At 43.4% G+C, this 27,249-nt stretch overlaps 1 protein-coding gene across 5 annotated transcripts in view; it reads right to left on the bottom strand.

The window, feature by feature from the left end:
- Positions 1–220: 220 nt before the first annotated feature.
- KHDRBS1 (KH RNA binding domain containing, signal transduction associated 1) overlaps positions 221–27,249 on the bottom strand; it is a 45,729-nt gene continuing 18,700 nt past the window's right edge. For 3 of the 5 annotated variants that reach the window (XM_025378578.1, XM_025378600.1, XM_025378589.1), the window contains 5 exons: positions 24,403–24,536; positions 23,409–23,610; positions 22,829–22,896; positions 21,875–21,933; positions 17,260–18,601 (listed from right to left, as the gene is read on the bottom strand). In XM_025378578.1, coding sequence (XP_025234363.1) covers positions 18,504–18,601; positions 21,875–21,933; positions 22,829–22,896; positions 23,409–23,610; positions 24,403–24,536 — 561 coding nt within the window. In that variant the 3' untranslated portion in view covers positions 17,260–18,503. Of the gene's footprint in view, positions 915–15,745; positions 15,806–17,259; positions 18,602–21,874; positions 21,934–22,828; positions 22,897–23,325; positions 23,611–24,402; positions 24,537–27,249 lie in introns of those variants that run through there. The other 2 variants (XR_003118499.1, XR_003118503.1) reach the window with 2 other exon arrangements.

The raw sequence follows: 27,249 nt of genomic DNA, 5'->3' as shown, positions 1-27,249 counted from the left end.
AAGAGTGCAGTATCAGAGGTCCCTAGCCTCTCAGGAAGCTGAGTATAAATCAACCTAGAAATAGGCCAGAGGAAACCAGAAGCCTATCAAAGGCTGACTTTCCAATCCTTCAAGAGAAAATGTCAGAATAGCTGGCCTAGTATAGCTGGAAGGAAAGTGAGAGCTAGACGGGGGCTTTGGCTCTCTCCCAGAGTTGATAGAAGCTACCAGAGTGGGGCCATTCATCACTTGACCAAACCTTTATTGAGCTCCTCAGGGGCAGATACTTGCTGGGGAGAAATATAGTACAGAGGTGGAACAGAAAAAGCCCTACTAGCCTTTATGACCTTTTTGGACAAGGTAAGTAATAAACAATGAAGAGAAAAACAGGTTCAGATGTTAAATAACTTGCCCAAATAAACTGAATCTTCTCACTTGGCTTTCCTCAGTCTTCAATGGAGGGGCGGTGATCACCGTCCTTTGGGAGCCCTCTGGAAGGGTTCAAGGACTCACAGGCTGATACCCGTAACGCAGGTGTGGTAGTGGGGAAACAGAAAACGGTCGTAGGGTGTTTCAGCCAATTCTCTGGGAGGCTAAAGGGAACCACATAGACTGGGAATGGCACAGTCGGAGTTGCCAGTTCATTCCCATCTAGGAGGCCATGCTAGGGATACCCATTAGTCCCCTTCAACTCTTTAAAGTCTTGAACAGTTTAATTGTTAGCACCACAGTCCCCTGCAGCCCTGAGAACTCCATTCTGGGCCTAAAGACTCTTAAGGGATCCTGACTGGCTTTCTCTGGGTAAATCTGACAGATCAAGTAGAGTGAAAGAAAACTGCTGATGATCTCTCCTGGGTTTCTCTGTGTTCAGCAAATGCCCTCAGGCCAGCCTTTATACAGCAGGTAGCTCTCCAGGTTTCCGAGTCCTCTGATAGCTGCAAAGACACAAGGCAGAAAATTAAGAAAGCTCCCCTATTAGGAGGCTTCCCAGCCTCCCACCTGACCAGGCTGCTTCCCTTACAATTGCCCCATCCCACAGCACAACTCTAGTTGTTTCATTCAGTACACAGGTTTCTTGGGTACACAGATGGGTAGAAAACAGAAGTCCACAGCCTATGAATTCTCTTTTTGCTGTCAGGTAATGAAAATGCAGTCTCACACTCAGTATCTCCTGTCCTTGGTCATATATCAGCTGAGTGACCCAGGGAAGAATCAACAAAACCTTTGGGGGGCCTATCCAAGCTTTGAAGCCTCTATAAACAAAGGGAAAAATGCTTTCTGCTGTCCTAGAGATGTGAAAAAGATCAACAAAAATCTTTAAAGTCTGTTGAAGAATGGAAATCAGAAAATAGGCATCTTCTTATCACTATTATTGGTAACTCAATGTTAGGCTCAAGGAGCCATGGATGTTATGAAGGATTCATCCCAGCACCAAATAGGGTGGACTAGAGGAGACACATCTTAAATCTGGGGCACAGGGAAGGGGCTTGATCTCATGCTAAAACCTGTAGCAATGCTCCTTCTTCTTCTTCTTTTTTTTTTAAAGACAGTCTTGCTTTGTCACTCAGGCTGGAGTACAGCGGCAACATCATGGCTCACTTCAGCCTTAGTCTCCTGGGCTGAACTGATCCTCCAACCTCAGCCTCCAAATACGATCACACACACACACACCAACATCCTTGGCTACCTTTTAAATTTTTGTCTCCGTATGTTGCTAAGACTGTTCTCAAACTCCTGGGATCCTCCTAATGGCCTCCCAAAGTGCTGGGATCACAGGTGTGAGCCACCATGCCTGGCCAGTGCTTCCTGTCTTTTAAATGGCGCTACCATCTCCCTAGCTGTTCCAGTCAGTAACCCGGAACCTCACTATGTTCATTCTATCTCCTAAAATATATATATATATGTATTTTTTTTTTTGGAGACAGAGTCTTGCTCTTTTGCTCAGGCTGGAGTGTAGTGGCACAATCTCAGCTCCAGTACTGCAGCCTCTGCCTTCTGGGTTCCAGTGATTCTCCTCACTCAGGCTTCCAAGTAGCTGGAATCATAGGCATGCGTCACCACGCTCAGCTAATTTCTGTATTTTTAGTAGAGATGGGGTCTCACCATGTTGGCCAGGTTGGTCTCAAAACTCCTTACCTCAGGTGATCCACCCGCCTTGGCCTCCCATAGTGCTAGGATTACAGGCATGAGCCACTGTGCCTGGCAAAAGTTCTTGAATTCATTTACCTTCTCTACATTTGCAATATTACTCTACTATACCCTTTTTTGTTATTGGTAAGACAGTCTCACTCTGTCACTCAGGCTGCAGTGCAGTGGCACGATCTCAATTCACTGCAACCTCTACTTCCTGGGTTCAAGAGATCCTCCTGCCTCCACCTCCCGAGTAGCTGGGATTACAGCCACATGCTACCATGCCCGGCTAGACCTTTCTTATTTCTTGCCTAGACTAGCAAGTTTCTTAATAGGTCCTCATAACCATTCTCCACTCATCAGCACATTGAATAATTTCATTTTCCACACCCCCCTCCTCCCATTTAGTTGTCTTCAGTGGGATGTTAGGACTGCCATGTGTTAAGGGACTCTCCTCATATCCTATTCCTTTCCCCCACCCTGTGAATTGGAAACCAAAACTCTATGAAACTTTGCTTTTTTAAAGTCAGCCAAGTGCAGTGGCTCACACCTGTAATCCTAGCACTTTGGGATGCTGAGGTGGGAGGACCGCTTGAGGCCAGAAGTTCAAGACAAGCCTGGGCAACATAGTGATACTTTATCTCTACAAAAAATTAAAAAATAAGCTGGGCCCATGCCTACAGTCCCAGCTACTCTGGAGGCTGAGGTGAGAGGATGGCTTTAGCCCAGGAGGTAGAAGCTGCAGTGAGCTATGATTGCTGCAGTGAGCTATGTTCACTGCAGTGACACCCCATCTGTTTTTTTTTTTCTTTTGAGACGGAGTTTTGCTCTTATTGCCCAGGCTGGAGTACAGTGGTGCAATCTTGGCTCACTGCTACCTCCACCTCCCGGGTTCAAGCAATTCTCCTGCCTCAGACTCCTGAGGAGCTGGGATTACAGGCACCCGCCACCATGCCCAGCTAATTTTTTGAATTTTTAGTTGAGACAGGGTTTCACCATGTTGGCCAGGCTGGTCTTGAACTCCTGACCTCAGGTGAGCCGCTCGCCTCAGCCTCCCAAAGTGCTGGAATTACAGGTGTGAGCCATTGCACCTGGCCCCTGAGACTCCATCTCTTAAAAAAAAAAAAAAAAAAAAAGAATAAGGTCCAGCTAGGTGGACTTTACACCTATAATCGCAACACTTTGGGAGGTTAACATAGGAGGATCAATTTTGCCTAGGAGTTCGAAATCAGCCTGGGCAACATATTGAGATCTTGCCTCTACAATAAATAGAAAAAATCAGCCACCTGCCTGTAGTCCCAGTTACTTGGGAGGCTGAGGTGGAGGATCACTTGAGCCTGGGAAGTCGAGGGTGTAATGAGCCATCATCTTGATACTGTGCTCCAGCCTGGATGACAGAACAAGACCTGTCTCAAAAATAAAAATAAAAAAGGTCCAGATTCTTACCTTGGCTTCAACTTGCTTCAGTCCTATCCTCTGCCTATAAAGTGCTGCTCTATGTCCTTTCCCCAAGCCCTCTGCCTAGCTAAGTCTTCCTTCAGATGTTGGCTTAAACATCATTTCCTCAAGGAAAACCACAGTATTAGGTTGTATACCCTCATCGCACCGTTCTTTTCTTTGTAGAACTTGACACAATTGAAATTATTTGTTATTTATGAGATTATTTGTTTAATGTCTATTTCCACAAATAGACTATAAACTCCACGAAGCCAGGGACCATTTTATATTGTTCACCAGCCACTGGATCCCCAGTGTCTAGCATATAGTAGGTGTTTAATGTATAATAGTGAATGTATTTTTCAAAAGAATGAAAGGAGACATTTGTACTGATTTCTGGAGAGAAGCTTAAAAATAATCACATCAGAGAATAAGATATTTCTCTTTCTCAAAGGCAGATGCAGAATGTGTTTGCTACATTCCAACCCCAGAGCCTGAGACCTGAGGAGCAACCATCTTATACCTAAAGCTAGGCCATGAATAGGAACCATGAAGGCTGCTGGAGTTAGAAGACCCCTGGGAATAATTAGCCCTGTATCTGAACCCAAACTCTTCTATCTCAAGTTTTCACACACATCACGGTGCCTAGAAGAAAGAGACTGGCTACCCTGAGTTTGACAAGGGAACAGTCAATTCAGGCATCTTAATGCAATATTAAGATCAGAAATAGTACCCAAATTTCTGGCAAGGTGCCCTTTTTAGCTGATTAATCTGGGCTGATAGACTGGCTGTGCCTCATACTCTATCTAGAAACATCTCAACTAAGCTGTCTTTTTTAATGAGTCCCTGGACGACCCCCCCCCTACCCCCAATTTGCCCTGAAAGTGACAAGGCCTCCTTGAAGCAAGAAGCTCCCCAAGGTCTAAGGATGGGGTTAGCTTGTGTACACGAGAACTCCTATCAGCCCATTCCCTGTCTGAGATGCAAATACAATCACCACATTACCAGCTAGGAATGAGAAGTATGGTCACTGGTGAGAGGCTAGGGAATCTGTGATCACGGAATACCAAGAAGCTAAACCTCAGCAGCACAGCTATGAAATTCACATCCCTTTCAGATACACGTCTCTCTCCTTTTAGAAGAGAGAGCTGTACACGAAAGCAGAAATTACATTCAAAATAAACAAACAAACAAACAAAAAACCAGAGTGTGAACTGCAGTTTGCAGAACACTAGATGAGAGTGCATCCTCAGCTTCAGAGCCAGAATAGACAATAGAGTAGAAGACCTCCAGCCCTGGGACTGGAAAATGGATTCTAGAGGTCAGTGAACATTCTTCCCCATTACCTCCCAAAAAGGGTTGAGTCTCCTGCTTGAAGGCAGCCTCCTTAGGAGCCAAGGGCAGCAATCAGGCTACAATAGGACTAGGGTGCAGTGCCCCCATAGGCTTGTGCTCCTAAGGGGCCTTGAAAAGCCAGGTCTATTTTCTAGGCCAGGGAACAAAAGAACGGGTAGTTAAGGCAGTGCTGTGCACTTCCTCCCCTCCCCCTAAGCAGCTGCTGTCTCAGACAGCTGTTTGCAGCCTGTCTGCTTGATGCTATTAAATATTCATCAGATGCTTGCTAGCTTTAAACATGCAACGACTATTAATCCAGGGAGCAGGAGGTACATGTGGGTCTGAAGAGAAGAGGGGAGGGCTCATAAGGATCCAAGTCTTTTTTTTTTTTTTTGAGATGGAGTCTTGTTCTTGTCGCCTAGGCTGGAGTGCAATGGTGCGACTGCGGCTCACCATAACCTCTGCCTCCCAGGTTCAAGCAATTCCCCTGCCTCCGCCTCCAAAGTAGCTGGGATTACAGATGTGCAACACCACGTCCAACTAATTTTTGTATTTTTAGTAGAGGTGGGGTTTCACCATGTTGGCCAGGGTGGTCTCAAACTCCTGACCTCATGATCTGCCCACCTTGACCTCCCAAAGTGCTGGGATTACAGGCGTGGGCCCCCGCACCCGGCCCAGAATCCAAGTTTTTTAACTTCAGGAATCTGGAAACCAAGCCAGGGGTACCAGTCCTATACACCAAAGCCAGGAACTACTTCGGTGTAAGCTGATCATGTGGCCACCCTAGGTACAGAGAAGACCAGCAGCTGAGGAGGAGCATAAAGACTTCAGTCTAATCTCCATCTCTTGGACTCTATGGTTATCTCAACTTCTAGACATACATTTCTCACTCTGTATGCCACAGATAATCATTGCTTCACAGGGTTGTTTGTGAGAGTTAAATGAGATACTGTGTAATTCAGAGGTGTCCAATCTTTTGGCTTCCCTGGGCCACATTGGAGTAACTGTCTTGGGGCACACATAAAATACACTAACGACAGCCGATGAGCTTAAGAAAAAAATTGCAGACAAATCTAATCATGTTTCAAGAAAGTTTATGAATGTGTGTTAGGCTGCATTCAAAGCTGTCCTGGGCCACAGGTTGGACAAGCTTGCTGTATATGAGACTCCCAGCACAGAATTAGCACATAATTAAGAGCTTAAAATGGAGGCAGAGACCTTATCCATTGAGGACTTTTAACAATCTGTTAAGAGCAAAGTTTCTATTAGTAGACACTCAGGAGTTTTGGTTTCCATTTCACAGGGTGGGTGAAAGGAATACGACACGAAGATTCCCGTAACATCGGGCAGTCCAGACATCTCATCCTCAAACAACCCAAGTACCAGACAGGAGAGATGAGTCTCCTTTCTGAAAAAGGCAGGAATTAAAAGGCCTTCAGGCAGAAGGGAAGGCGGGAGGACAACAAGGGGAGAATATCTCCTTCACTCTCCCACAAAGAAGTAGCGCCACTTTACAGAAAGTTTCCTTCCCTTATTTTCCCTACCTTGCCGGCACACTGGTAAACAGATGTGATATAAGTCACTCTCATGCTTAAGGCATTAAATAGCTCAAACTTTAGAATAAAGTTCAAACTCCTTGACTAATATGTAGCTTCCAAAATCAGCACCAACTTATTCTTCCAATCTCTATTTATAGCTAATATTTGAGTGCTTACTACGTGTCACGTTGAATGCATTTTTTTTTTGAGATGGAGTTTCGCTTTTGTCATGTGCAATGGTGTGATCTTGGCTCACTGCAACCTCTGCCTCCCAGGTTCAAGCGATTCTCCTGCCTCAGCCTCCAGAGTAGCTGGGATTACAGGCATGCACCACCATGCCTGTCTAATTTTTTGTGTTTTTAGTAGAGACGGGGTTTCTCCACGTTGGTCAGGCTGGTCTCGAACTCCTGATCTCAGGTGATCCACCCACCTCGGCCTCCCAAAGTGCTGGGATTACACACGTGAGCCACTGTGCCTGGCCTGTTGAATGTTTTATATGCATTAGCTCACTCGATCTTCCCAACGATGTTGTGAAGTATGTATTATCCCCATTTTACAAATGATGAAATTGAGACTTGAAACTGAGGCAGAATTTGAAAGTAGTCTGCTTAGGCAGGGTATGATGGCTCATACCTGTAATCCTTACCACTCTGGGAAGGTGCTTGAGGCCAGGAGTTTGAGTCCAGCTTGGGCAACATAGAGACCTGTTTCTATAAAAAAAAAAAAGTCAAGTGGGCATGGTGGCCCATGCCTGTAGTCCCAACTACTTGGGAGGCTGAGGCAGGAGGACAGCTTGAGCCCAGGAGTTCAAGGCTGCAGTGGGCTATAATCACACCACTGCACTCCAGCCTGGGTGGCAAAGCAAGACCCCACCTCTAATTAATTCATTAAATTAGTCAGCTTAAAGCTATAATAAAGTGTTATTATGCTAAACTATCCATTTGTCTGCCTGGCAAATTTTGGTTATCCTTTAAGATGCAACTTAAATGCGATCCCCTTTCTCTGGCCCTCCCTAAGCCTTTCTCAGGCAGCTCCTCCGGCCCTCCCTAAGCCTTTCTCAGGCAGCTCCTCCAGGCTCCCTGGTATTCAGTTCTGCAAGAGAACATGATGATACACTACTATGATATTTTTTTAATTTATTATTTTATAGATATATTAGTATTTTTTGAGACAGAGTCTCACTGTCACCCAGGCTGGAGTATAGTGTCATGATCATGACTCTCTGCAGCCTTGACCTCCTCCTGGGCTCAAGCAATCTTCCTGACTCAGCCTCTCAAGTAGCTGGGACTACAGGCGTGCACCACCACATCTACCTTTTTTTTTTTTTTTGGTAGAGATGGGAGTCTCACTATGTTGCCCAGGCTAGTGCCGAACTCCTGGACTCAAGTGATACTCCTGCCTTGAGGTTACAGGGTGAGCCACCAGGCCTGGCCTATTTAAAATTTTCTGGTCTCAGTTTCATCATGTGTAAAAATGGGATAATAACATTTACCTCACTAGTAGAGAAAACTACATGGCACAGAGTAAATAGTCAATACATATCTGAATTCACAAAATGTGGTAATAATATAATTTTTTTTTCAGGATGCATCTTGTATTTGATGTGAAAAGAAACCACTATGTCAGCTTAATTGGCAGTCTTTTTCCTTCTCTCCCTCCCTTCCCCTCCTCCCCTCTCCCCTCTCCCCTCTCTCCTCTGTCTGTCTCTCTCTCTCTCTTTTTCTTTCCAGCACTTAAAGACACAACTTACAATAAGCAGTCTCTTGGGGTCAATGAAATTTGGAATTACAGAAGCAGCAAGCTTTCAGCACAGAGAATGGACTCTGCTGTACAAAAATGTTGATATGCACCCTGTCCTAACGTGCTATGCAACCATGGGGTAAATTACCTCACCTCTTCCAGTATCAGTTGCCTAATCTATAAAAATAGGGACACACAGTAGGCATTCAAATTGGGCTCTTCTCCCTTAGCCAAGCAAAGCTGCCTATTTTCCCTATCTCACTTTCCTCTTCTTTTAAATGTGGTCAAGATCAGTGATGGCATAAACTGAGAACAAAATGAGGGAAAAAAATGAAAATGACTACTTACTAGTAGTACCGCCAGCAAACAGCAGCCTCTGTAGGGTCATACAAAGTACAGAAACATATCAAGAAGACAGTGAGTCCATGTGTTGCCTAACACACTCTGATCCATATCTTTGGTGGCCACAAAGTCCTATCAGGTGTTAATGCATCTCTAACTTCATTCTTAGCCTGGGACAGGAGATGGGATTTGGTGGAAGACAGTATAAAGGCGGGACAAACCCTAAGCCTGTATCTGTACTGTACGTAAAGAAGGGTCAGAGTATTCCCTCAGTAGTAACTGTCACTGCCAAGTGTCCACCCTGGAGACTATGGACAGTGGTGGGGGAAGAGAGGGCTAGGAAGGGAGGAAGTTGATGGTGGGAGATGGGCATGCTGGAGCACAGCCTCTGAGCCTCTGGAAAACCACCACCTATGACCAGGCATGGCAGCTAGAACAGCCTCATTCCCATTTTAGCGCCTGCAGTATAATACAGAAAATAAAGGCATGCTTTGTAGTCACCCATACTTGGGATCAAATCCTAGCTCTATCACTTACAAACTCTCAGTGATGTAAAAATAATCTGATCGGCTATTATTTATTATTGAACAGCAACTGCCAGAAATTGTATTACCACTTTAGGTAATAACTACTTCAAAAGGCAGTAGACCTACATACATCTGTGGTTAACTGATTTTTGATAAGGGCGACAAGACCATTCAATGAAGAATGAATAGTCTTTTCAACAAATGGTACAATGGGATATCCACATGTAAAAGAATGAATTTGGGCCAAGCACGGTGGCTCACGCCTGTAATCCCAGCACTTTGGGAGGCTGAGGCAGGCGGATCACCTGAGGTTAGGAGTTCCAGACCAGCCTGGCCAACATGGCAAAACCCCATCTCTACTAAAAATATAAAAATTAGCTGGGCGTGATGGCGGGCGCCTGTAATCCCAACTACTCGGGAGGCTGAGGCAGGGAGAATTGCTTGAACCTGGGAGGGAGAGGTTGCAATGAGCTGAGATTGAGCCACTGTACTTCAGCCTGGGTGACACAGCGAGACTCTGTCTCAAAAAAAAAAAAAAAAAAAAAAAAGAATGAATTTGAACCCCCACCCCAGACCATGCACAAAAGTTAACATAAAATGAATCATAGACCTAAACGCAAGAATTAAAGCTTAGCATGGTGGCTCACACATGTAATCTTAGCACTTTGGGAGGCCAAGGTGGGTGGATGGCCTGAGCTCGGGTTCAAGACCAGCCTGGCCTGGCCAACATGGTGAAACCCCACCTCTACTAAAAAATACAGAAAATTCGCCAGGCATGGTGGCACGCACCTGTAGTAGCAGATACTTGGGAGGGTGAAGCATGAGAACTGCTTGAACCTGGGAGTTTGAGGTTGCAGTGAACTGAGATCATACCACCGCACTCCAGCCTGAGGGACAGAGTGAGACTCTGTCTCCAAAAAACAAACAAATAAAAATAACCAAAACTAAAAAATGGAGAAAAACACAAACAGGTACAATCCTGACCTTGAATGAGACAATAGTTTCTTATTATTTATGACAAAAAAGAAAAAAAACATAAACTGGACTTCATCAAAATGGAACATTTTGGTAATTTAAAGAAAGTAAAAAGATCACTGAATGGGAAAAATATTTGCAAATCATGTATCTGGCAAGGGTTTAGCGTCCAGAATACATAAAGAACTTGGCCGGGTGCGGTGGCTCAAGCCTGTAATCCCAGCACTTTGGGAGGCCGACACGGGCAGATCACGAGGTCATGAGATCGAGACCATCCTGGCTAACATGGTGAAACCCCGTCTTTACTAAAAAATACAAAAAACTAGCCAGGTGTGGTGGCGGGCGCCTGTAGTCCCAGTTACTCGGGAGGGTGAGGCAGGAGAACGGCGTGAACCTGGGAGGCGGAGCTTGCAGTGAGCTGAGATCCAGCCACTGTACTACAGCCTGGGCGACACAGCGAGACTCCATCTCAAAAAAATAAAGAAAGAAAGAACTTACAACTCACTAATAAAAAGACAAATTATCCCATTTAAAGGTGGGCAAAGTATTTAGATAGACATTTTTCCACAGAAGATATATAATTGGCTAACAAGCACATGAAAATATGCTCAATGACATTAGTCATTAGGGAAATGCAAATCAAAACCACAGTGAGGTACCACTTCACACCCACTAAAGATAGCTATAATAAAGTAAATGCTGGTGAGGCTATGCAGCATTTGGAACCCTCATACATTGCTGGTAGGAATGGTACAGGCTCTGCAGAAAACAATTTGACAGTTCCTAAAAAAATTAAACAGGCCGGGCATGGTGGCTCACACCTGTAATCCCAGCACTTTGGGAGGCTGAGGCAGGTGGATCATGAGGTCAGGAGATTGAGACCATCCTGGCTAACACGGTGAAACCCTGTCTCTACTAAAAATACAAAAAATTAGCCAGGTGTGGTGGCACGTGCCTGTAGTCCCAGCTGCTTGGGAGGCTGAGGCAGGAGAATCACCTGAACCCAGGAGGCAGAGGTTGCAGTGAGCTGAGATCACACCACTGCACTCCAGCCTAGGCGACAGAGTAAGACTCTGTCTCCCAAAAAAAAAAAAAGAAAGAAATTAAACAGAGTCCCAGTATGACCCAGAACCCAGAAATTCTTCTAGGTATATACCCAATAAACTGAAAACATGTCCACACAAAAACTTATATACAAATATTCAAGGCAGTATTATTCGTAATAGCCAAAAAGTAGGAACAATCCAAATGCCTGTCAATGGATGAATGAATAAATGAAACGTAGTATATGCACACAGTGAAATCGCATTTAACACTAAAAAAAAAGAAAAAAAAAAGAACAAAGTACTGATACATGCTACAACATGGATGAACCTTGAAAACATCCTAAGTGAAGGAAACCAGTCGGCTGAGCATGATGGCTCACATCTGTAATCTCAAACTTTGGAGGCCAAGGTAGGTGGATCACCTGAGGTCATGAGTTCCAGACCAGCCTGGCCGACACAGTGAAACCCCACCTCTACCAAAAATACAAAAATTAGCCGGGCATGGAGGCACGTGCCTATAATCCCAGCTACTCAGGAGGCTGAGGCAGGAGAATTGCTTGAACCTGGGAAGCGGAGGTTGCAGTGAGCTGAGATCATGCCACTGCACTCCAGGCTGAGTGACAGAGCAAGACTCCGTCTCAAAAATAAAAAAATAAAAAAAAAAAAAAGGAAGCCAGTCACAAAAGACCACTTATTGTACTATTTCATTTGTATGAAATTTCATTTGCATGAAATTATACAGAAAGTGGTCTTCTGTGATTGGTTGAACCCTTGGTCTTAGCCTTCTGGAGGCTAAACCCTTGTCATCTTTAGTGCATGTCCACAGCAGGCAAGTCTATAGAGACAGAAAGCAGAGTAGTAGCCTATGGCTGGAGGGATAAATTGGTGGGAGACAGACAAAAGGCATGGTGTTTCTTTTTGGGATGATAAAGACATTTCAAACGGACCATAGTGATGACTGAATGACTCTGCATATACTAAAAACCACTGAATTGTACACTTTAAGTGAGAGAACCGTATGGTATATGAATTCTATCTCAATAAAGTTGTTATTTTAAAACTCCCCCAAAACTCTAAACTTCTTTGCCACTAGGACAGTTATGTCTGTCCAAAAAGAATCACTTAAAAATGCTAACATGAGCCGGGCGCGGTGGCTCAAGCCTGTAATCCCAGCACTTTGGGAGGCCGAGACGGGCGGATCACAAGGTCAGGAGATCAAGACCATCCTGGCTAACACGGTGAAACTCCGTGTCTACTAAAAATACAAAAAAAAATTAGCCGGGCGTGGTAGCGGGTGCCTGTAGTCCCAGCTACTCGGGAGGCTGAGGCAGGAGAATGGCGTGAACCCAGGAGGCGGAGCTTGTAGTGAGCCGAGATCACGCCACTGCACTCCAGCCTGGGTGACAGAGCAAGACTCCGTCTCAAAAAAAAAAAAAAATGCTAACGTGGCCGGGCGCAGTGGCTCAAGCCTGTAATCCCAGCACTTTGGGAGGCTGAGACGGGCAGATCACGAGGTCAGGAGATCGAGACCATCCTGGCTAACACGGTGAAACCCCGTCTCTACTAAAATACAAAAAAAATTAGCCGGGCGAGGTGGCGGGCGCCTGTACTCCCAGCTACTCGGGAGGCTGAGGCAGGAGAATGGCGTGAACCCGGGAGGCAGCGGAGCTTGCAGTGAGCGGAGATCGCGCCACTGCACTCCAGCCTGGGCAACAGAGCGAGACTCTGTCTCAAAAAAAAAAAAAAAAAAAAAAAGCTAACAGGACCTTTAATTTATACTAACAGAAGCTAACCAGAGGTTGCAAACTGGTAGGCTAAAGGCCACATTTGGCATGCAGGAAATGTATTTTATTGGGACCAATAGTATTTTAAAAACTTTCTACCCAGGCTGGAGTACAGTGATGTGATCATAGTATACTGTAACCTCGAACTCCTAGACTCAAGTGATCTTCCTGCCCCTGCCTCCTGAGTAGCTAGGATTAGAGGTGCAAGCCATCATGCCCAGCTAATTTTTTTACTTTTTGTAGAGACAGAGTCTGCTATGTTGTCCAGGCTGGTCTTGAATTCCTGGCCTCAAGTGATCCTCCCACCTCAGCCTCCCCAGGTGTTGGGATTACAGGCATGAGCTGCCGTGCGCAGCCAAGCCAAGAAAATTTTTAGAGATGGGAAAGACACAGCAATGAAAACGATCTTCAAATACCTGAAAGGATATTGCTTCAGGGGTCCAAAGCAGATTCAGTTTAAATTACTGAGTACAGGTCTCATTCAAAATGAGAGATAAAATACTTAGAGCCGTCTCTAATGAAACGGGCTGCTTTTGGAAGTAATGTTTCCTATGACCAGTATGAAGTACTATGTTACATGCTATCAACTGGATGAACCAAACACTATGCAAAGTCAAAGAAGCCAATTCCAAAAAGCATGTATTGTATGATTCCATTTATATGGAATGGTCAGAATAGGCAAACCCACAGAAAGATTAGTGGCTGCCAACAGCTGGGGAGAGAGGGGAGTTGGGAGTGACTATTAGCAGATATAAGATTTCTTTTTAGAGTGATGAAAATATTCTGGAATTAAATAGTGGAAATGGTTGCACAGTACAAATATACTTAAAACTACTGCATTGTACACTTCAAAATTGTAAATTGTATGCTGTGTGAATTTTTCCTCAAAACAGAAACAAAGGTAGAAAGGGACCAAATGAGATACTTATTAACTCTGTTAGGATATTATGATGCACACAGTGATAAATGTCAGGTATTATCAACTTCATTTGATGATAAATGAGGCACTGAAAGGGTTTTGTTTCTAAGGTGACAAAGGCTCACATGAAGCAGAGCCAGGATAGATACCCAATCTTGATCTTGCCTGTCTCTAAAGCTTACAGAATTGTAATAAAAATTTACAGGTTGGCTGGGTGCAGTGGCTCACACCTATGATCCTAGCACTTTGGGAGGCTGAGGTGGGTGGATTACTTGAAGCCAGGAGTTCAAGATTAGCCTGGCCAACATGGTGAAACCCCATCTCTACTAAAAATATAAAAATTATCCAGGCGTTGTGGTATGTGCCTATAATCCCAGCTACTCGGGAGGCTGAGGCAGGGGAATCGCTTGAACCCGGGAGGCAGAGGTTGCAGTAAGCTGAAATCACACCACTGTACTCCAGCCTGGGCAACAGAGTTGAGACTCCACCTTAAAATAAATAAATAAATAAATAAATAAATAAATAAATAAATAAATAAAGTTCACAGGTTGTGACAGACAGAATTTTACAGAAAATACTTGGGTCAATGGGCGAAGCTAAACGTCCAGAACAGGCAGAACACCAGCAGGCCTGGGTCCACAAACAACAGAACCTGCCTTTCCAAGCACAGTCCAGATGAAAGGTTTCCCCAAACTTCTAATCCATTTTTCTTCTTCAGACTACCCTAGGAAGAGTGGAGACTAAATTCTCTACATTCAGGGATTCCCCCCTGCTAAATTTCCTAGCCATTCATGTGACCAACATCAAACTTAGGACTTGCCAGGTGCCCAGAAACTTGTTCAGCACACATACCCCTCCTTAAAGCTTCCAGATCTCTCAGAGGCTGAGAGGCAGGTTTGGAAGAAAAAGAAATTCCAAGAAGTCAAATTTCACTGTGAAAGGTTCTATGTGCCTTTGGCTTACCTAGTTAGGCCTTTCTCCTCAGTGTCATCCTAATCCTAACACCTCACTCAGAGCAGAGACAAAAATCAGCCAGTTAGTTGCTTAATGGCTTCAATTAACAGGAAAGCTCACTGTTGTCACAGCCCCCAACTATACAAACCAGGGAGTTAAACTTTAGGAAAAGTGTTCTGTAGGCTCCATGTCCTTTCTTCTATACCACAATTATCCCTATGAAGGATCTCCTAATAAGGAGACTAAAGACAGTATAGTCTCCCTAGACTAAGGACAGTATAGTACAGGGTTAAGATGACAGGTTTTGGCAACACAAATCTTGGGCTTGAGTACTAGCCATACTAATTATGTGACCCTGGGAAGTTACTTAACTTCATTAGGTCTAAGTTACTTCTGTAAAATACGGGTATTACTGGACAATTGTTTCTGGTCTGCCCAGCATCCATTTCCCTTTCCTAATAACTCCCCAACTGCCTTTTGAGGAATTGGTTTTTTCTTACACATGTGACTCAGCTAATCCAGTCTGATATTCCTTCTCTAAAACCTGACTCTTGAGGCAGAAAGAGACCCGACATAGTTTCAGCTGTGCCCAAGGAGCCAGTTCTTGTTTCAAGATCGTTCCTTTGGTCTACCATTGTTGTCCCAGTTCCCTGTAGCCACTACAGTTCCCACACCAGATTTTTTAGCCTTCACACTAAACGTTGAGCCCCTAACACCTTTCTAATAAAGTCTCTTTTATTTACATTAGCCACTTCATTGCTTGCAACCAATGAACTCCAAGTGGAATACCGCCTCATCGGGTTATTAACAGGATAAACAGAGTGGGATTCAACAGATCCAAGTTGATATTGTCTGGCCTTATCAACCATTAGATGTAAATCCAGTATGGACATGTAAGTGTGGTCATGTTGTAAATAAGGTAGAAATGACCACAAGAAAGATTAACCCATTGACCACCTTATAGTCCACCTCCTAGCACAACTGTTTTACAGTTATGATACAGTTACATGGTCCTTAATAGAAAACCACCTTAACATACCTGACATGGGTCTTCACTACCCATTCTAGTCCAGGTAATGCCTCAGGAGTTTTCAATCACCTGAAAATGGAGAAAGAACAGATCAGTCTTTTGAAGAGGAAATTTTTTTAAAGACATACAAAATAAAAGATAAAGAGATCCTGCATGCAGTTTACACATTACAGGAGAAACATGCAACTTTTAAGAAATTTTAAGTAAAGTTTCATTGTGAACATCAATATGGGGACCTACAGGGACTCATCCTTACACAGTTTTAAATAGCTGAGCAGAAAGCTTTTGGGGTGCAGCAGGAGGTCTAATCTACAGTCATTGAAATTTTACAATGTGTCATTTAAGATGTCAGACTTTGTGCCCAGGTTACATTACAGTTCACTTGTGATGGGCAGGATTATTAAGAGTTATGGCTAATTTATGCGGCAACATATGGTTTTTCTTTTTACAGCTATTTTTATTAAACAAGTTTTGCAAAGTTTTAACATTAAAATTAACAGCTAAAGAATTGTTTATGCAAGTTGCTGTCACAGTTTATGTAAAAGAGAAATATGTGCTATTAAAATCAGACATTTAGGTTACCTTTGGTTTTTTGCGATGCATGTTAGCTTTACACATCCTGATTCTCTTGCGATAATTTTCCTTTAAAAAGGGGGGTATAGAGTGATCTCTTTTCATCAAAACAAGACATAATGCCCTGAAAGCTGACTTCAAACCATGGTTGAAAATTCAGTTATTTACATTTTATCACAATCTACAAATACATTTTTTTGTTGGTGTGTTTTAAAAAGAAAAAAAATGTCCATCATGCACTGCTGCAGGCAGCTTGGCACTTCAATACAAGAGGATTTTTCACCCCCGAGCAGTTTAGGTGGCTCTTAGGGAAGCCATGAGAACCCTGAGAATCAGCATAGAGTAGAAGAGGGACCAACCAATTCTATCACTTCCTCTCTTGGTCTCTTACGAGGGGGTTCAGAGCCAGCCTATCATGCCAAATCCTGCCCCAGCCCAGCTGAGTTATCAGCATTTCTGGGATTCAAAGAGAAACCCTCAAGGGCACCCAGAGTTGGCTGAACTGTCATGTCTAAAGGCAGGTGCTGTCCCCTTCTGAGCTCATACAAATTATTTGGTGTCACACTTTAGAGCCACCTAGGGGCTCTACAGAAGGTGCAAACCAGGCTGGCTCGCACTTTTAAATACTGAGACCTATGTATGGAAACCAATCCAAGTTTCAGCTCAGCTGAGTTGAAAACTCTCCATAAATTATAATTTTTGATAGGATTGGATACAACTGCTTCCAACAACTTCCAGGGGGTGAAAAAGCTTTGGTTATTTTTAAACTAAAACTTAACAACTCCATCAACTTTTTTTTTGGTAAACTTAAAATAAAATCCCCCCCCACCACTTTTAAGAATGTTTCCAACTTTTAACAAGCCCATTAACTTTAGAGTTAATTTAAGTTTATTTGAAAGAGAAAACTATTTTATGGTCCACCCAAAAAAATGACAATTCATCACATTTACTTTGATTAAAAAAGGACTAAACTTTATTGACAAACTGCTGCAGACATTTTGACATAAGTTTAAGCTACCTATTTAGGCAGACTTACACATGTAGCATTTAACCTTCCGAGAACAAAATGGGAGGACGGTACAAATCCAATTAGGACTTTAACTTATGTACAAAGTGGATTTTGATTCCTTTTTCATTCAGCTGCAGTGTCCCTTTTTATATCATGCTAGTGTTGAGACATACTTGACTAACTTGGGAACAGTTCGATATTGACAACCGTCAACTTAAGAAAATCATCAGCTTTTGGCCCCAGCGTCCAAGTGAGCCTTTCATGGAGTGCAGAATCTCAAATGGACAAAATATTTTGTCTTTTTAAATACCGAAAATTTAATTATTAATCCTATGACTGAAAGATTCTTCATGGCTAAAAAGGTCTGCATCAAACTCAATTCAGGAGGCCTTCCCTCCCCACCACCATCAACCTCTTCAAAACCTACTCCCTCCCCCTAAGTATCTCTCAACACAGTATGTCTGGGGCTAGATTTCAAAACCCACGTAATGAAAAAGTCAGTTTTACAAGCCTAATTTTGTTGTTGTTTTATATCAATTAACGTTAAAAATTGCATCAACTATTTAATTCATGAGGATCTTTCGTATTAAAATTTAACCTTAAGATTCAACCGCCATGTGCTTTTATAAAGGAAACATTTTTTAGAGACGTCTGAGCTCACTTTTACATGGTGGTGCCTACTGCCGTTAACGTTTGTGATTTTAAATCTTAAACAGCCCTGAATTTTGAAATGTAGCCTAGTTTGGGATTCTGCAACTACAACTTTACGGGATGCCTCAAATCAAAACTAAGAGAAAGTTAACAAGCCTTTACTTCAGAACCTTTAAGCAAGCAAAGTCACTTTTGAAACTAACAGGTTTGTGTTTTTTTTTTTTACTCAACTTCTTTTTTTATTATAAAAGGTACACTTCTGTTTATATTTAAACAACAAAGAAAAAAGCATCTACACACTTAAAAAATTAATTCAATATTCCTAAATCTATTTTAACTCATTTTAAAATACTACGTACAGAAGCCAGAATGCAGAGTTAAGAATGGAATAAGGTGGGGAGAAGAAGGGGACCACGAAGAAAAACACTTAGACAATTACTTGTCTGTTGTGGGTAAAGCAACAGGAATCCTGGGAGATACAAGAAATCAGTAACAACTTTGCTCATAACTGATATTTTCCCCTCATGTTTGTTTTTAATAACGTCCATATGGGTGCTCTCTGTATGCTCCCTTCACTGGCCTAGCAGGAGGGGCCTTCAGCGACGGCCTGGTCCCATTCCAGTCGTCCTGGCCTGTGGGGAAAACAAAGACAGTTTATAAACCATGTGGCACTTAGGGATGAACAGGGATAGGTCACATAGTAAACATCACCAAAAACACTGCGTTTCTTCTAATGTCTTGACACTTCCCCGGTGTTCCTTGCTTTCTACTTGGCTTGGCCCTATTGGGCAGTCTGGGCAATTTTTCAGTTTTGAGTGGAAAGACAAAAGGGAACAAATTCAAAAAGGCTGCCATTGACTCTGGAGTAATCTCCCACAACAAGGTTCTTCATAGACAAACGTGATCTATACTCCAGTCCCCAAACCTGGAGATACCCAACACACCTTGCTTGAGATAGTGAGAAAGTCAATTTTATGAGTCTGCAATGGCCTTTCCTGTTCCAAAAACAATTTGGCAGGCAGCTCAGGTAAGGCGGGAAAACTTCTCGAAGTCTTTCAGATTGGAAGCAGGCAGCCAGCCCCACTTCCACGCAACAGTAAGTCATGTTTCCTTTTGGAGAAGTGTCCTCTAGCTCTCTGGGAAAAGCAAGCAAGGGCCACTTTCCATGGGGCCCTCCACCAGCAGAGCTGATACTGCTCGCTCTGGTAGAGGGATGTGCAATCAAATGCTGCACTGACAGCACTGTTTAAGATAATTCCAAGGCTGGGCACGATGGCTCACACCTGTAATCCCAGCACTTTGGGAGGCCAAGGCAGGCAGATCATGAGGTCAGGGGTCCGAGACCAGCCTGACCAACAGGGTGAAACCCCATCTCTATTAAAAATACAAAAATTAGCCAGGCATGGTAGCGTGCGCCTGAAATCCCAGCTACTCAGGAGGCTGAGGCAGGAGAATCGCTGGAACCTGGGAGGCAGAGGTTGCAGTCAGCTGAGATTATGTCACTCCACTCCAGCCTGGGCGATAGAGCCAGACTCCATCTCAAAAAAAAAAAAAAAAAAAAAAAAGGTAATTCCTTATCTCCTTTCTTAAGTCGACAGTTGAGAGAAGCCAGACAATGTGGTTCACATCCTCAAATGTTTCTCCTTTGTGACAGGGAAAAGCCTGAGGAATATGATCACATATTTCTAGAGGTGACCTCTTACGAAAATAAATTGCATTTAAGCTTATTCTTCCCACACCTTACACACTCTAGTTCATCCTGAAGTATTTTTCCAGCTGCCTGTATTCACAAGTATCTGCCTCCATCTTTATAGGCCTCAAACTCCTATATAGATCTAAAGTCACACAGAACCCTAATTATACCCCTAGTGTAACACATATGTCCATCACTTTCCAAGTGGCTTCTGGGTATCAACAAGACAGTTTCTTTTTTTTTCCTGACGTATACAGATCATCCTGGACAGTTTATTTTTCTAATTCTGTTAATCAAAGCAGAGATCAGAACAGATTAACTGTGGCAACATCATATCAGGAGCACAAAGAAAAGCCTGCCTCTTCAGTTTGGTCTTTTCTCCAGCAAAACAGAAATGCAATTTAGTCAAACACATACAGAGGCCCCACTGTACTGCCTCACTGATGGTGGGAAATACTTGGGTGCAATCACACTGCCCTTCTTTTTTTTTTTTTGAGACGGAGTCTTGCTCTGTCACCCAGGCTGGAGTGCAGTGGCCGGATCTCAGCTCACTGCAAGCTCCTCCTCTCGGGTTCACGCCATTCTCCTGCCTCAGCCTCCCGAGTAGCTGGGACTACAGGCACCCGCCACTTCGCCCGGCTAGTTTTTTGTATTTTTTAGTAGAGACGGGGTTTCACCGTATTAGCCAGGATGGTCTCGGTCTCCTGACCTCATGATCCGCCCGTCTCGGCCTCCCAAAGTGCTGGGATTACAGGCTTGAGCCACCGCGCCCGGCCTTGCCCTTCTAAATAGTGGTATATGAGCAGAGCAAAGCCGTCTTAGTGACTGGCAACTGTCCAGTGCTATTTCACTAAAACTGGTAAAAACAGTTTCCTTGGGCAAGCAGCTGATTGGCTACTTCATACTGTGCTGAGTTGGGCTCAGCTTGTCTGTCTCTGGGAGGCCCTAAGGGGCTCCTCTTTTTCAGCTAGGGATAAGGGGAGATTGTCAACCAGTATCTTAGTGTGAATTGTCAATTGATGAGCCCCTGCCAAGGACTCTCTGGAAGTCCCTCAGGTATGCTGAAAATACCTCACACTAAAAAGGTAGCTCTAGCTGCATCCACTGCCACACAGTATTCCCAATGAGGCCTATTAACACAGGGCCATAACTGGCTCTTGAGGACACACATGAGCTATGTGTTTTTAACCAAACCTCAGGGAAGGCACCCTTGTCCTGATGCTGCTGCAGCCTCCATAGCTCTTTTGGGATCAAGGACTGTGTGGAGATGTCTTCAAACCAACAAGGAGCTTGGTGCCAGTACTGTCCTGAATTGGCTCTTGCCCCTACAGCCTCTAATCTGATTCCAATAGGCACTATTTCTTTTTTTTGAGATGGAGTTTTGTTCTTGTTGCCCAGGCAGGAGTGCAATGGTGCGGTCTCAGCTCACTGCAACCTCCGCGCTTCCCAGCTTCAAGTGATTCTTATGCCTCAGCCTCCCGAGTAGCTGGGATTATAGGTGCCTGCCACCACGCCCGGCTAATTTTTTGCTAATTTTAGTAGAGACAGGGTTTCACCATCTTGGCCAGGCTGGTCTCGAACTCCTCACCTCAGGTGATCCACCCACCTCGGCCTCCCAAAGTGTTGGGATTACAGGCATGAGCCACCACGCCTGGCCCTAATACTATTCTTGCCCCCCACACCTGGTCTGGCTAGCTGCTTGCCATCTAGGTCCCTTTCAGCTGACATCTCCTTTACAATGACATTCTTTTCAATTAGATCTAAATTTATTTTTTTAATGAAATGGGGTAGATGAGTACAGTTGTGTATGATTAAGTTCTTGTTATCTACCAAAGTGGCCTAGATATTGGCAGCAAAGGCCCAGAAATACAACCCAGGTCTAGCTATTTCCCTGCCTAAAGTAGAAAAAAAATCAACATTAGCTTATAAGTCTGCTGCTCCAATCAGACCAAGCTGGTCTTGAGCCTTCGTTTAAGACACACACTACCCTTCCAAGAATGGCGATACCCCACCTCACTTTAGCAGTCCCTCTTTCTACCATGTACTGCAAAATTGAAGTACCGTGGAACTCTCACTGTCACATCTAGCAAAATCTTGGCCTTCTAAAGGTTTATCCTTAGGTGTGTTTGCCTGACTCTCAATACTTTAGTCACCAGCATTCTCCCAGGCACTTACTTGTACATTCTGCCCCACCACAGAGATAAAGACATACCATAAGCTTCATAAGAATCCTGAACCTCCCCATGTCCATAGTCATAATATTCTGAGTCCCTGAAAGCCAAAGACAGAGTGTTAGGAAGCTACAGAGTAACTATGTTTTAGTTTCACCTTTCTCTCAAATACTTCCACATTTCAGTCATTTTACTATGTGTATTAATACAGGAAAATACTTATTCTGCCCCATCCCTAAACCACAAAATATTTCCAATATATGTATATAGTATGTACTTATAAAATAATTATGACAACTACTGCAAAGAAAAATGGATACCACAGAATATAAAGTGAAAAAGCACAATCCTAAATCGACCCTTTTAATATAGCATACATATACATGTACTCATAGGGCTCACCAGAAGGAAAAAAGAACTGTCTTATCACTGCTGTAGAATTCTGGGACTCTTTTTCAATCAATTCACAGGTAAGCTATATATATGGACACACAAGGAAATAGTCTTAAAGAGAAATGCAGAAAAGAAGCTAAGTTATGGTAATGGAATTCAAGTTTCTTGTAAAATTTTATCAACTTTAATGTGGTTTTGATATTTTAAAATAATAAATCAAAATAATGTCAAGGCATTTCTCCTTGTTTCCATGTAGTCAGCTTGGAAATTTTTCATCTGTTACTCTCAGGTTCTAAATTAAAATTTAAGGTTCAGTTATCCAAATTTACAAACCCAAGTGTGTGCTTCACAGATGTCAAAAGCAGAGGAAAGCATTGCATGGTGGCATGCACCTGTAACCCCAGCTACTAGGGAGGCTAAAGTGGCAGGACTGCTTGAACTCAAGTTCAAGACCAGTCAGAGTTGTGGGGGTTGCACAGGAGATATCCTCAAAAGGTGAACCATTCTGCTCCTCAGGGTTGTGCTGTCTAAATCTCTCTGTTCCTCCAACTCCCTCCATCCATCCTTAGGACACAAAACAGTGCTTATACTGCCTGACTCACCCTTGACTCTGGCTGTAATAGCCTTCGTAGCCTTCGTAACTTTGTTCTGCATATGTATCATCATATCCCTAGAACAACAACCAAAAAAAAAAAAAGAAATAAAAGATCAAAATCATAGAGTAGGAAAGGTAATTACATCCCATGGGAGTAGGTAGGCTTCTGAATTAAAAGGACATGACATTTCCCTCCAAAATGTTAATGCCTAACTGTAGGATAGCCAAAAGAGAAAGGGTTACTAAACAAAGAAAACCCAAACAAATACGATATGCCATAGAACAAGTGTGGGCAGGAAGTACAAAATCGAACTTTAGTATTATCAGTACTAGTAGTAAGAAATTCATTATAAAACACTACATTAAGGTACATCTTATTTCTTGTTTAATCTACAGGCCTATAGTAAAACCATGCCTAAAATGGAAAAATCTTCTAATAGTTCAACATTCACTGCAAGAGAAGAGGGCAGATTGCAAATCTTACAGGCAGCCCATGACACCCACATAAAGGACCGAGGCCCTGTCATTCAATTTCCTTTGGCAGCCTTCTAGGTATTGGGAAAGGGCACATTGTTCAAATTTCTTACATATTCTTCATATGTTTCTGGTGCAGGAGGTGGAGGCAAAGGTATCCTCTGGATGCCCGCTGTCCGTGCTCTTGGTGCTGGAGCACCCCTCACAGTAGGTGGGGGTGGCACGCCTCGAGTCACAGTGGCACCTCTGGTGATGGCTCCCCTTACTGGTGTACCACGTACCAAAGCCCCCCGAGGTGGTCCAACACCACGGCCCCTACAAAATGAAAGTTTATTTTAAATGGAGCTTTTTATAAACAGACTTTTATGTTCTGATTTGTTTATAAATTCTGGAGTTAAGCAGATTTCATGAAGCCTTAACTATTATTAAAGCACGGAGGAATTTACAGGGTAAAGGACCCACACTGCAAGATCCCCCAGGTCCTACAGTGGACCAGTTCATCACTGCACTGCCTTGGGTAGGTCTGGAGAGTCTGAATACTCCATAAAGGTCAGTCACAAAAGGTAGAATTTTAAAGTCAGACCATTAGAAAATGCTAGGATTGTCCAAAATTAGACGACCAAAAGTTTCAGCTAGACTGCAGCACTTGGCTATCGTCAAAGTGCCCAAGAGCTAGAACTTTTTTTTTTTTTTGAAATGGAGTCTTGCTCTATCACCCAGGCTGGAGCGCAGTGGCATGATCTTGGCTCACTGCAACCTCTGTCTCCTGGGTTCAAGCAATTCTCTTGCCCCAGCCTCCTGAGTAGCTGGGATTACAGGTGTATAGCACCACACCTGGCTAATTTTTGTATTTTTAGTAGAGACGGGGTTTCGCCACATTGACCAGGCCGGTCTCAAACTCCTAATGTCAGGTGATCTGCCTGCCTTAGCCTCCCAAAATGCTGGGATTACAGGCGTGAGCCATCATGTCTGGTTGTAGAATTCTATTCTCGATGCAACGTACAAATCCTGAGACCCTTCCTAAGCGAGACATAAGAGCACCACTAAAAGAGATGATACTAGTAGTCAAATTTACATCTTATTTCTGGGTGTCTCCATTATTTTTACCTGGGAACAGGTGGTGGAGGAGGTGCAGCTCCTCGGCCTCTCACTGGCACCCCACGTCCACGAGAGGGTTCAGGTACTCCATTCAAGTAGGACAGCTCTAGAAATTGCTCCTGGCAGATATCATCCATCATGTCCTGGGAATGAAAGATACGAGTATTGTGTAATATCTACAGTTTCTACTGAGAAACCATCCGGCCCATGGGAGCCTTGAATTATAAGAACAGCTTTGAGAGCCCAGATGAGGTCTCACATCATTCATTCTCTGAAGTCAAATGGCACCCTACCTGTCACCTCTTTGAGAAAAGTCTTGACGGCAGACTCCTCATTATTCATAATGTGCTCCCTGCCTAGCTCTCTGGATCACTTCCATTCGTTCTATATATATATATAACCTCCCCACAAGCCAGACTGAACAACTTGTAGTTCAGAGCCTGGCATACTCTTACACATCCATTCTTTGCAAATAGTTTCCTCTTCCTGGAATAATAAAAGCCACTACCATTAATGGAGCTGTATGCACTTGGCTCCATATAATAAACTTTATATAGACTTTTCAGTTTTATCTTCAAAATGTCCCTGAAGTAGGCAGATCTCCACATTTTACAGTTAAGAAAACAGACTCAAAGAGTATACATCAACCAGCTTAAGAACATAGAGCTAATAAATGGCAGACTCTAGATGTGAATTCAGAATTACCTGTCTCAAAATCTAGGTGTTGGATCAACAGGCTTTTTTGTCCTTATACTGTCTTTTTTGTCCACCTGAGGGATTCTTAACTCATCCTTGTAAGACTTGTCTAAATAAGTGTCTCTTGAAAAACCTTCTTTGATGCCACTCCTACAACTCCTCTTTTCTCAAAGTACCACGTAATTCCCTACATGCAAGCACTTACCACATCATTTTAGAATTGTCTGTCACTAAACTGTAAGCTCTTCAGGAGCCATTTTTGTAACTTTACACCGAAGCATAGTCTCAGACATCTGACAGATATTTAAGAAATGTTTGGATGAAAAACCTGAAGTTCAGAAAAATGAAATGATAACCTGTCCAGGAAGACATACAGAGACGGATATACATGGTCCAGTGCTCTTTCTACTGCACTGTGAGGCATTACTGGTAAAATTAATTATTCTAAGGGGAAAATGGAGGGCTCTGGTCACAGATGCAAAAATCATCTCACTTTTTTTTCCTCCACAAGAGGGAAAAATCAAGCCAAATGCCATTTGCAAATCTTTTCACACTTCCTGTTGAGAGCCATTCAGTCTTAATACTTCATGCATTTTTACACATCCCAGATGTATACAGTTTCAATAGATGATGCTAGTCTTTGATGCCCCCCTCAATTGTCCGGCTCCTCCTACCTTACACATTACTGCTGCTTGAGACTCACACCTTGGAGAATCAAGTAACTAATGCCAGACCATTCCTCAGACTCCTCCAACTACCACAGCAACACTGAGGAAACCCACATCTCCCCGGCAGGCATCTTTTTCAAAAGATTCACTTACATGGAAGCCTCATAAACCTAACCCTTCTGAGGAATATGAGGGAGACTAACAATAAAGAGAGGAGATGGGTATTCCCTCTGTAGTCCTTTGGAAATTGAATGCTTGGGTGATCAATAGAACACCCCAAAAAGAGTAAAAAGAATTCCCTTGAGTAAGATTAACCAGCTGTGTTTTTCTCTAGGATACGTCAAATGGTCTGTTTCACGTCGAACATTCTAATGAAGATGAGGTACTTGAAAGCAAAGCAGCTGCGAAGACATTTGAGACTGTTGGCATCCTTGGAGTTCAGCATTACGGGTACAAAATGCCTGAAATTTTTATTTTCTTTGGAGAAGGAGTTTTGTTGCCCAGGCTGGAGTCCAATGGCACAATCTCGGCTTACCGCAACCTCTGCCTCCCGGGTTCAAGCGATTCTCCTGCTTCAGCCTCCTGAGTAGCTGGGCGCCACCACGCCCGGCTAATTTTTAGTAGAGACGGGGTTTCACCACGTTGGTCAGGCTGGTCTCGAACTCTCAACCTCAGGTGATCTGCCCACCTCGGCCTCCCAAATTGTTGGGATTATAGGCGTTACCCACCGTGTCCGGCCCACACTGCCTATAAATTTTTGCTCTATCAATTTTCACATCCTCTGACACTACATTTAGTTCCAACTCCCTCATTTAACATTCAAGAAAACCAAGGACTGTATCTTACCTCCTCTCAGTTTTCTGATGAACACATGACACTTACTCAATTCTAGTTGAATAATATTCCAAATCCTTCATAAGCTTCCAGATTCATCCTTGTTATTAAATATTCAACAGTAGTATGTTAACTCTGACAACCACCTGGCCTTGCTAAAAGGCAAAAACAGTACCATTTCCTATTTATTCAAAGTAACGTTCCAACCAAGTATTCAAAGACAGTAATAAGCAAGATAGATAAACTGGCCTGTCCCATCTCTATCTAGTCCTCAGTTATAGTCTGAAAAAAGCTGCTCACCAATCCGTGAAACATCAACAGTCAACCTCTTCCAAACCAAACTCGTCCTCAGCAAACTCCTCCAGGAAAGAAATCCCTGAGTGTGCTCAGGTCAGAATTTAACTCAGTAACACTAGATGCTATAAGCTTCTTGCTGCTAGCCTCTACTCTCTACAGCATAAACTTCTCGAGTGCAGGGACGCACCTTAGTCACCTTCTTAATACAATCTCCTTGTTCCACACTACTACCAAAATACTCAGCTAGGTGAAGACCCTGTTAAACCGTAGTTAACCAAGTATCAGAATGCAGGCACATTGTGGACCCGAGATACTGACAACAGATACCGGTACACAATGACTACCACATTAGACAAGGAGG

The sequence above is a fragment of the Theropithecus gelada genome, chromosome 1, assembly GCF_003255815.1.
Source record: "Theropithecus gelada isolate Dixy chromosome 1, Tgel_1.0, whole genome shotgun sequence".
Classification (NCBI taxonomy): Eukaryota; Metazoa; Chordata; class Mammalia; order Primates; family Cercopithecidae; genus Theropithecus; species Theropithecus gelada.
Note: the sequence above shows the minus strand (reverse complement) of the source record. Positions and strands in the feature narration are given on the sequence as shown.